Raw genomic sequence first — 12,173 nt, 5'->3', positions numbered from 1 at the left:
CAGCATGTATATTATTCTATAGTAATTAATGTTTTTGTTTGTTTGTTTTGGAATTTCGCACAAAGCTACTCGAGGGCTATCTGTGCTAGCCGTCCCTAATTTTGCAGTGTAAGACTAGAGGGAAGGCAGCTAGTCATCACCACCCACCGCCAACTCTTGGGCTACTCTTTTACCAACGAATAGTGGGATTGACCGTCACATTATAACGCCCCCACGGCTGGGAGAGCGAGCATGTTTGGCGCGACTCGGGCGCGAACCCGCAACCCTCAGATTACGAAGCGCACGCCCTAGGCCATGCCAGGCCTATAATTAATGTTAATATAATTCATTGATTTTCTTAACTGTTAAGCATATTTCACAGATGACAATTGTTTTTACAGGTATTCTGTACATTATTTAGATACTTATATTAACTGGTATTCTGTATGTGATCGAGCTATTTTTATAAGTTTATGCATATTATTATATAGATATATAAAATTTTGTTTTCATAATATATTCGTATATTGTTCAAAAAGTTAATTTTTGTGTTGAAAGTATAATACGATTAATAGTTTATTAATAGGTTAAACACTTTACAAAGTTTTCAGTTGGTTGTAAAAGTTACAATAGCAGCATAAAAATCTTTGGAACTGCGTTTCTGACGCACTTCAACAAACCTTTCAAACAAAACTAAACTGTTACGTATAGTTGTAAGATTAAAAACAACATCGGTTTAGCCCGGTTGTTCAAACCAATTGAATAAGCAGGAGAAGGAAGACACATCAAAATGTTTTCCATAATTTTAGCATTACGACAAAATAAACGATCGTCAAAATACAATAATAACATCACTACAGCGTCGCTGGAAATGACATCTTCCTCTAAGAAAAATCATGAAGTCTAGCACAGGTGGTTTAAATAGCAAGTTAAGGTTAGGCTTAGTAGATAAAAATAAAGAATAAACATTAAAAGAAAAGGAAAATAATTAAAGTCTTAGGACCCAAATAACACAACACAACCAACACACCTATATAGCGAAGAACATGATAGCAGGCTGTAGTGAAGAAAGCCAGCCCAAAAGAAATGGTAAATGAACGACCTAAACCAATAAATACAGACAGATAACAAATATCAACCTAGATATTGAAACACATGAATCAACAGAGGCGCCAGTTTACTTTCAGCAAACACAAACAAAACACTAACACACAACCACAATAAAAGAAAAACGGGAAACACAAATAATCACTTAACACTATTATAGAAAGTAATCCCAGGTACGTTTAAACAAACTATACAAACCAACTCCATAAACTACTGCTATCAAACGCATAGCTAATAGTAGCGTTCTAATCAAAAGGACCGATATAACTTACCAATGTAGTTTTCTGTAACAAAGGCCTTCCATCTAAGATGCATTACACAACTTTTAGCTATGGCTAAACCGAACACCAAATATTCGTAATTAAAGGTATACATCATAAGATGGAAACAGAACGAACTTTCCCAAACACCATTTTGTACACAAAGGTCGAACGACTCGCTTGAAGCAAGGTACAAAAACAAACCAACATGATTAATAGCACATGAAATACAAAACAAGGGATATTTTTAGTAAAATATCTAAAATTTCTCCATATCCATAGCATAATATCTAAAAACACACCATATCCATAGCATAATATCTACGGAACACAAAATATTCACAGTATAATATCTTAAAACACAGAAACTACGGAACACAGAATATTCACAGTATAATATCTTAAAACACAGGATATCTACAGTATAATGGTATCATTCTCTGGTATCAGAAATTCCAGGTAGAAGAAACGCCAGCCGTTGTCGTATGACGTGTGTTTCTTCTTGCCAAAGATAGAAACATACTGAGGCAGTCTGTAATTCTCTTCCACGATGTGTGGGTTGTGCCTGAATACAAACAAACTCAAATTGTTGTAAATAAAATCACAAATTACAAAAAAAAATTGAAACAAGATACAAAATGTAGTGTAATAACCAAACGTACACAACACATATAGACCAACTACTAAGACACCAATAAGTTATATTCATTAGTAGTGTGCACACAAGCATACACTAAACAAATATCACACTCAAATAAACAACACAAAATAAACAAACACATCAACAATGCAAGAAATCACAAAACGAAAATTTCACATAACAATTTAACGAATGTCGTTGTTTTTTTTTGCTTTTCAATTTAGCGCAAAGCTACACGAGGGCTATCTGCGCTAGCCGTCTGTAATTTAGCAGTGTAAGGGGAGGCAGCTAGTCATCATCATCCACCGCCAACTGTTGGGATACTCTTTTACCAGCGAATAGTGGAATTGACTGTCACATTATAACGTCCCCGTGGCTGAAAGGGCAGGCAAATTTGGTGCAACGGGGATTCGAACCCGTGACCCTCAGATTATGAGTCGAATGCCTTAACCTACCTCGCCATGCCAGACCATTTAAACAAATGAAAACATGAAATATAACCGAATCAAAAATACAAAAACTCACCCGTAAATGTATTCACAAGCACATATCATAACCTGATAATAGAACTATATTATATTTTATCAGTGAATATGAAAACTCTCAGAATCAACATTAATACGTTACATTACTTTTCACAGTAATCGACACTTCACAACTATTATCTCCCAGAATCTTGTGGGTTTTTTCCTCGCTCAAAAACACACAATAAACCAGGCCACCTGTATCTTCTAGGTCAGGATTTCAGAAGTGTATTTACAGGATATTTACGTTGAATACAACCTCAGTAGAAATGGTTGATTTGTCAATGAACTGTTTGTAAAACAAATTAAGACAAGTGGTAAAAAATCAGTGATGTCGAGAAACCCACTTGTTGAGAAATTTATATGCAAAAAATTTATATGGTAAAAAAGTAACAAATGCTACAAATGTTAAATTTATGGACATGACGATGAAGGGGTGAGAAAGCGTAGTTATTGTAAAGTGTTGAATCCTGATATCGTAATGTGATTAGTCTAGAATTTGATTGGAAATGAATAAACCAAAATGTAGAAGGTAAAGGCTTAGAATAGAAACTAACCGTCTCAGATGTCACAAAACATGACCAAAACACCAGCAATATTCAGTTACAATGTAAAACAATGATTTATAAACATAATAAAGTAATATTTCATGCTGAAACACATAATCATCTCATTGATTGACTGATTATTATTACATAGGCATAACATGTCTCCTTATACAACGTAGTTCATAGTAAAGGTTATGTTAGAAAGGTAAAACATCTGACAATTTACTTATGGATTAAACAGCTTGACAGGTATGTAGTTGATAGCAAAGATTATGTTACTAAAGTAACACATCTGACAATTTATGTATGGATTAAACATCTCAACAAGTATTTAGTTTATAGTAAAAGTTATGTCAGTAATTTAAAACATCTGACAGTTCACGTAAGAATTAAACATATTGACAGCTATGTAGTTGATAGTAAAGGATACGTCAGTAACGTAAAATATCTCACAGTTTACGAACGGATTAAACATCTTGACAGGTATGTAGTTGATGGTAAAGGATACGTCAGTAATGTAAAACATCTCACAGTTTACGAACGGATTAAACATCTTGACAGGTATGTAGTTGATAGTAAAGGATACGTCAGTAATGTAAAACATCTCACAGTTTACGAATGGATTAAACATCTTGACAGGTATGTAGTTGATAGTAAAGGATACGTCAGTAATGTAAAACATCTCACAGTTTACGAACGTATTAAACATCTTGACAGGTATGTAGTTGATAGTAAAGGATACGTCAGTAATGTAAAACATCTCACAGTTTACGAACGGATTAAACATCTTGACAGGTATGTAGTTGATAGTAAAGGATACGTCAGTAAAGTAAAACTTCAGACAATTTACGTAAGGATTAAACATCTTGACAGGTATGTAGTTGATAGTAAAGGATACGTCAGTAATGTAAAATATCTCACAGTTTACGAACGGATTAAACATCTTGACAGGTATGTAGTTGATGGTAAAGGATACGTCAGTAATGTAAAACATCTCACAGTTTACGAACGTATTAAACATCTTGACAGGTATGTAGTTGATAGTAAAGGATACGTCAGTAAAGTAAAACTTCAGACAATTTACGTAAGGATTAAACATCTTGACAGGTATGTAGTTGATGGTAAAGGATACGTCAGTAATGTAAAACATCTCACAGTTTACGAACGGATTAAACATATTGACAGCTATGTAGTTGATAGTAAAGGATACGTCAGTAACGTAAAATATCTCACAGTTTACGAACGGATTAAACATCTTGACAGGTATGTAGTTGATAGTAAAGGATACGTCAGTAATGTAAAACATCTCACAGTTTACGAACGTATTAAACATCTTGACAGGTATGTAGTTGATAGTAAAGGATACGTCAGTAATGTAAAACATCTCACAGTTTACGAACGGATTAAACATCTTGACAGGTATGTAGTTGATAGTAAAGGATACGTCAGTAAAGTAAAACTTCAGACAATTTACGTAAGGATTAAACATCTTGACAGGTATGTAGTTGATAGTAAAGGATACGTCAGTAATGTAAAATATCTCACAGTTTACGAACGGATTAAACATCTTGACAGGTATGTAGTTGATAGTAAAGGATACGTCAGTAAAGTAAAACTTCAGACAATTTACGTAAGGATTAAACATCATAACAAGTATTAAGTTGATAGTAAGGGTCATGTTATTTTTGCAAAACATCTGATAGTTTACGTATGGATTAAAATATTAATAAGTATTTAGTTGACAGTAAAGGTTATGTTAGTAATTTAAAACATCTCAAGTATATGTAACGATTAAACATAACAATAAATATTTAGTTGATAGTGAAGGTTATGTTATTATTGTAAATCATCTCAAGTTTACGTAAATATTAAACATCTTAACAAGTGTTAAGTTTATAGTAAAGGTTATGTTAGTAATGTAAAACATCTAACAGTTTACGTAAAGATTAAACATCTTAACAAGTGTTAAGTTTATAGTAAAGGTTATGTTAGTAATGTAAAACATCTAACAGTTTACGTAAAGATTAAACATCTTAACAAGTGTTAAGTTTATAGTAAAGGTTATGTTAGTAGTGTAAAACATCTAACAGTTTACGTAAAGATTAAACATCTTAACAAGTGTTAAGTTTATAGTAAAGGTTATGTTAGTAATGTAAAACATCTAACAGTTTACGTAAAGATTAAACATCTTAACAAGTGTTAAGTTTATAGTAAAGGTTATGTTAGTAGTGTAAAACATCTACCAGTTTACGTAAAGATTAAACATCTTAACAAGTGTTAAGTTTATAATAAAGGTTATGTTAGTAATTGTAAACACCTGTCAGTTTAGGTATGGATTAAACAGATTAACAAGTAATTAGTTGATAGTAAAGGTTATGTTAGTAATTGTAAACACCTGTCGGTTTAGGTATGGATTAAATAGATTAACAAGTAATTAGTCAATAGTAAAGGTTATGTTAGTAATTGTAAACACCTGTCAGTTTAGGTATTGATTAAACAGATTAACAAGTAATTAGTTGATAGTAAAGTTTATGTTAGTAATATTAAAAATCTCTCAGTTTACTTACGGAAAAAATAAGTATTAAGTTGATAGTAAAGTTTATGTTAGTAATATTAAAAATCTCTCAGTTTACTTACGGAAAAAATAAGTATTAAGTTAATAGTAAAGGTTATGTTAGTAATGTTAAAAATCTCTCAGTTTACTTACGGAATAAATAAGTATTAAGTTGATAGTAAAGGTTATGTTAGTAATGTTAAAAATCTCTCAGTTTACTTACGGAATAAATAAGTATTAAGTTGATAGTAAAGGTTATGTTAGTAATGTTAAAAATCTCTCAGTTTACTTACGGAATAAAGAAGTATTAAGTTGATAGTAAAGGTTATGTTAGTAATGTTAAAAATCTCTCAGTTTACTTACGGAATAAATAAGTATTAAGTTGATAGTAAAGGTTATGTTAGTAATGTTAAAATCTCTCAGTTTACTTACGGAAAAAAATAAGTATTAAGTTGATAGTAAAGGTTATGTTAGTAATGTTAAAAATCTCTCAGTTTACTTACGGAATAAATAAGTATTAAGTCGATAGTAAAGGTTATGTTAGTAATGTTAAAAATCTCTCAGTTTACTTACGGAATAAATAAGTATTAAGTTGATAGTAAAGGTTATGTTAGTAATGTTAAAAATCTCTCAGTTTACTTACGGAAAAAATAAGTATTAAGTTGATAGTAAAGGTTATGTTAGTAATGTTAAAAATCTCTCAGTTTACTTACGGAATAAATAAGTATTAAGTTGATAGTAAAGTTTATGTTAGTAATGTTAAACTTGTGACAGTTTACGTCAGGACTAAACATCTTAACAAGTATTATGTTATTAGTAAAGACTACGCTAGTAATGTCAAACATCTGACAGTTCACGTATAGATTAAACATGTTAACAAGTATGTAGTTGAAAAATATATATGATAAAGTATAAGTATGTAGATGTAGTATAGAAGTATGTAGTATAAGTTTAAGTATGTAGTATAGAAGTATGTAGCATAAGTTTAAGTATGTAGTATAGAAGTATGTAGTATAGAAATATGTAGTATAGAAGTATGTAGTATAGAAATATGTAGTATAGAAGTATGTAGTATAGAAATATGTAGTATAGAAGTATGTAGTATAGAAATATGTAGTATAGAAGTATGTAGTATAGAAGTATGTAGTATAGAAATATGTAGTATAGAAGTATGTAGTATAGAAGTATGTAGTATAGAAATATATAGTATAGAAGTATGTAGTATAGAAATATGTAGTATAGAAGTATGTAGTTGATAGTAAAGTTTATGCTGGTAATTGTAAACATCTGTCAGTTTAAGTATGGATTAAACATCTTAACAAGTATCTAGTTGATAGTAAAGGTTATGTTATTAATGCAAAACATCTGATAGTTTACGTATGGGTTAAACATATTGACAGGTATTTAGCTGGTAGTAAATTTTATGCTGTTAATATAAAACATGTCAAGTTTACTTAAGGATTAAACATCTTAATAAATATTTAGTTGATGGTAAAGGTTATGTAAAATATCTGATAGTTTACATATGAATAACGCGTATTAAGAAGTATTTAGTTGATATTAAAGGTCATGATAGTGATGTTAAACATCTGATAGTTTACGTATGGATTAAATATCTTAACAGGTATTCAGTTGATAGTAATGGTTGTATTATTAAACTTTTTGGATGTGTCATTCGGTTTGAGAGAATAGTGGTAGTTTGATCATAATTATATAACCTACCGTAATGTTGTGACATGTTTTTGTACATACGTGTAACTTGAGAAATGTATGTAATTATATATGAAACACAAGTGTTTTTCCAGAAGAGTTCTGAATTGCAGATTTTGCTTGAAATCCGTATAAAAGTACAAAATAACTACAAGAGATTTAGTTGTGAGTTCGTTAAAAGAGCCACAGTTAATTCTTTCGCACCTATAGTGTATGTGGTTCTGGTTACTGGCTGTCATCTCTGGTTAGTACTTCAAAATGAGTTAGTTTTAGTCGAATTGTCATAAAAACAAATAAGAAATTGCTTGTGCCAGACACATGTTGTTCTTTTGCTGTTTAATAAAAACTATAAATATCAGATCAGTTAAACGTATTCCAAACAAAATTACCTTTTCAGTCTCTGCATGGACAGACCCACAAAGCATCACTAAAAATACTGAATAAAACCTATTTACCATCTTTCCAGTGCAGTTACCAAACTAGAAAATTCACTTAAATATATTTCGCTGACCTTATTGACTTCACAGTTGTTGTTCTATCACGTACATGAAAATTCACATCCAGTGATAGGTTTGTCCTTGAGTCAACCTCGTGATTTCCTGAACTAGTGTAGTTCTGCTGAATAAAAACGAGAAATCACACATACATTTAGTGTTGAAAAGACATGAACAAGGACTGTAACTGTAGCTTCGTTTTATGGTCTTAATACTAATTTGTTGTGTATCGGCACACAATATGCCATCTGAGCTCCGTCCAAGTCAAAGAATTGAACCCCAGGTTTTAGGAAATTGTAATAGGTCTCCTCACTAGGAAAGATTACGGCGAAGTTCGAAGTTTATTAGAAGATGAAATGTTTAATGACAAAGTTTATGTGTCGAATTTCTTGCGAAAGAAGAACTTTTCCGCTAATTGTGCCTAACATAAGTGAAATAACACCTTTGAAACCAGTCTTATTGATATGAGGCCTAACCGATTAGTTATTTTAAAATCAAACTGTAATTCCCCCGTCGCACCAAACATGATCGTCCTTTCAGCCGTGGGGGCGTTATTATGTGAGGGTCAATCGCACTATTCGTTGGTAAAAACAGTAGCCCAATAGTTGGCGGTGGGTGGTGATGACTAGCTGCCGATCCTCTAGTCTTACACTGCTAAATTAGGGACGACTAGCACAGATAGTCCTCATGTAATTTTGTGCGAAATTCGAAAACAAACAAAAAACTGTAATTATAAATAGTTACACGCTTTCCAATTTGTTTTGTTTTTAAACTATTGTATCAAGACAGTTTCGTTTAACACGTTACTAGTTGCAACAGGAAAAATCTACGCAAAATAGACAACTTAGGAGTATGTAACATAAATAATGAAACGTTTATACTTAAAAAAACAAACATAAAATTAGTTTATTATCAATACGACTGGTATGGGTACTAAAACTTTAACATTTCGACCATCGAAATATCCATACCAGCAGTCTTTACTTCAAGTGGGTTTATCGTCATCACGAATAAAACTAGTTTATTTCTTAAATATTCGTATATTAACAAAAATACTGTACAAAAGTTATAAATTATTGTAACGTCTGGATCAATTGATACAAGTAATGCCAAGACCAGTCTATGAAATGATGACGAAATATCTTGGTTCCTTGATTGTATAACAACACCTGCTATTCTTCGTAGAGTGGGGTTTATACAGACATATGTTCTTACATGAAGGCCCGGCATGGTCAAGCGTGTTAAGGCGTGCGACTCGTAATCTGAGGGTCGCGGGTTCGCATCCTCGTCGCGCCAAACATGCTCGCCCTTTCAGCCGTGGGGGCGTTATAATGTTACAGTCAATCCCACTATTCGTTGGTAAAAGAGTAGCCCAAGACTTAGCAGTGGGTGGTGATGACTAGCTGCCTTCCCTCTAGTCTTACACTGCTAAATTAGGGGCGGCTAGCACACATAGCCCTCGAGTAGCTTTGTGCGAAATTCAAAAAACAAACAATCCTACATGAAAACCAGTCTTATCGGCTTTAAGATGTCAGCGAATTTTCTTTTTATCACTAGTTGATTTACGTATCTCACAGGTGAAGTCATGTAAAAAATATATAGTTGAGTATCTCTGCAATGCCATCTGGAGATGGAAAAAATGCTGCTGTCCTGACCTTACAAAAGACCAGGATTTGACACTTGAACAATGTTGGTTCAAAGTTCCATTGGTAACCAAAATTTTGAAACAAAATCGCCAAAGAGTTTCCTTGTTAAAGTGTCTGCTTACTTGATAGCAACAACATATACTTCTGACCATTTGACAAAACATTCCAACACAATCATAATGTATTTATTCAGTTACAAAGTGTACCAGGAACAACTCCCCCTCAAGTGGTACACCAACATACTATTATTGTAGATGTTCACGCTACTTCTTTTGTAGATTTGTTTGCTCACAGCAGATTTCATGTGATCTACATGAAGACAACAAATACTATTTTCACTCTCTCCACTGTCTTCTTAACAGTGAAGTGTTCAACCAGTGTAATTATGTGGAGATAAATGAGTGGAACACATGGTAGAAAGTGTGTAAGTGTCAAGTAAAGTCATTCTTTCTTTCCACTGGTATATGTATCCATTTCCAAAATAGAAAATGTCCTCTTGTATCCTGAACATCCTTGTCTGTAATTTTAGTTAAAGGATTTTATTTCGTACATTTACCTTTTCTAGTAAACTGGTTCTTCTTTTTTTAAGGGCAGCTTTAAGTATTTGTTTTCTTTTTTATTCTGCTTTTCTATCCTTCTAACCCCTTCCCACTATCCCATTGGCTTTGTAGCAAATCCGAGAGCCCCCACTGGCAAAAACCAGGTTTTGATATTCTTGGTGGACATAGCCCATCATATTTAACAGTAAACTAGCTATTATTCTATTTCAGTGAGCTTTCTTGAAAGAGAAACTGTGAATCTGTATCTTGTTTTACTTTATGTGGTTTGTATATACTAGTACATTACTTTTACTGCTTTAAAGGTTAAACTATGTATTTGCACAAGTTAATGGGTGTTTCCATGTTATATCTAGTATTACTGTAGTAACTGATTCGTTTCTATATTTATCAGCTTACCATTAAGAACTTTTTTCCCCCATTACATTGATGTGTAGATATATATATATATATGTATGGAATTTGTTTAAAGTAATATATTAAAACATAGTTTAAATACATACAAGTTATTACAAATCATGAAATAAATGGTTTTAATGATTTCTCTTTTACTTCTGAGTCAAACATTGCAGTTCAGTATAAATCTAAAGACTCGAGATGTCCACAAGGCACATTAATGTTTTGAGTAGTGAAGTTAACACACTCCTTTAACATGTCACAAGTTTAAAGGTTATTTATTTTAAAGTTAAATCTGTCAGTTTGAAACAGAGAATGAATGAAAGTGTGAGGTGTTGGCATATGATGCTTTAGTTATACAAAATTTAAGAAAATATTTTATTTGGTTTACATGGAGTCTTAGCATAAACACAGGGTGCTGAAAGTCTTGGTTCACATGGAGTCTTAGCGTAAAGACGTCCTGAAAGTCATTCAGACTGCTTTGCAGATAACGTTCATTCTGCCTTAGGATATTGCAGTAATATCCAGTATCTGGTACAAAAGGATTAATGGCTGTAATAGTTTTTGCTGTTAACATTGTCCAAACATTACAGCCACTCAGTGAGGTCAGAATGTGGCCCTGTTAACATAAGAAAGAAACCAATGTTACCTGTTGAATCCAGTTCTATGTTTTACCAAGAGATCATTGTTTTAGTTCTGTGGAAACAAACACCTTTGTCTGTCTGAAAATAAAGGTTGTGTTGATTTTTGCTACATTTGTCTATTATCCTTATTTCATATACACTTTGGATTAAATTTACACATTTATAGAACTCTGCAATTATTAGCAGGTCTGTCTGTATGATGATTGCTGTGAAGCCAGTTTTATCTGAAATTAAATCTACATCTTCACTGTTCCTCAATTACCAACACAGTATAAAATGTTTTCTACTATAAGAGTAACTTTCAATTTTTCTCTTACTGGAAGATTGTTGTTTATATCTATACACTTCCTTTTGACTTTTGTGGGGACAATTTGACATATTTATTTACCTGTACCTTCAGAGTGAGTTCCTATATAGAAACCTGTGAAAGAAAACTTATTACAAACACATCCTCAGCATGCTTAAAGTAAAATGAATGATGAACAACATATTTCACTATCTTACTACATCCAAATAACCCATTAACTGCAGTAGAGTACAAATAACTCATTAACTACAGCAGTAGAGCACAAATAACTCATTAACTACAGCAGTAGAGTACAAATAACTCATTAAATACAACAGCAGAGCACAAATACCTCATTAACTACAGCAATAGAGTACAAATAACTCACTAACTACAGCAGTAAAATACAAATACATGATTAACTACAGCAAGAGTACAAATAACTCACTAACTACAGCAGTAGAGCACAAATAACTCATTAATTGCAGCAGAAGAGAACATATAATCCATTAACTATAGCAGTAGAGTACAAATAACTTATTTACATACTATGTTTCTGTTTACTTCATAAAATCAAAATATCACGAACTTGTTTTGTTACTACAGCCTAGATTTTTAGAACTTTATCTCATGAGAGTGTATAACGAATATCTGTATAACAAATATTTGTATATTATACATTTAAATATGGCTGGTATGGATAGAGAAAGCACTAGTAGAGGAGCAAACAATGTTTCAACCTTCTTCAGTCATTGTCAAGTTCACAAAGACGAGGACTGAAGAAAGTCAAAATGTTGTTTGCTCCTCTACTAGTGCTTTCTCTACCCA

The 12,173-nt window shown here is 32.2% G+C and overlaps 1 protein-coding gene across 2 annotated transcripts in view; it reads right to left on the bottom strand.

The window, feature by feature from the left end:
* LOC143231491 (gamma-interferon-inducible lysosomal thiol reductase-like) overlaps positions 1–7,812 on the bottom strand; it is a 36,305-nt gene extending 28,493 nt beyond the window's left edge. For both annotated transcript variants that reach the window (XM_076466029.1, XM_076466036.1), the window contains exon 1: positions 7,712–7,812. In XM_076466029.1, coding sequence (XP_076322144.1) covers positions 7,712–7,780 — 69 coding nt within the window. In that variant the 5' untranslated portion in view covers positions 7,781–7,812. The remainder of the gene's footprint in view (positions 1–7,711) is intronic.
* Between the last annotated feature and the right edge of the window lie 4,361 nt (positions 7,813–12,173).

This window comes from Tachypleus tridentatus, chromosome 1 (assembly GCF_004210375.1).
Source record: "Tachypleus tridentatus isolate NWPU-2018 chromosome 1, ASM421037v1, whole genome shotgun sequence".
NCBI classification, from domain to species: Eukaryota; Metazoa; Arthropoda; class Merostomata; order Xiphosura; family Limulidae; genus Tachypleus; species Tachypleus tridentatus.
The sequence above is the reverse complement of the archived record's forward strand: the minus strand, read 5'-3'. Positions and strand labels throughout refer to the sequence as shown.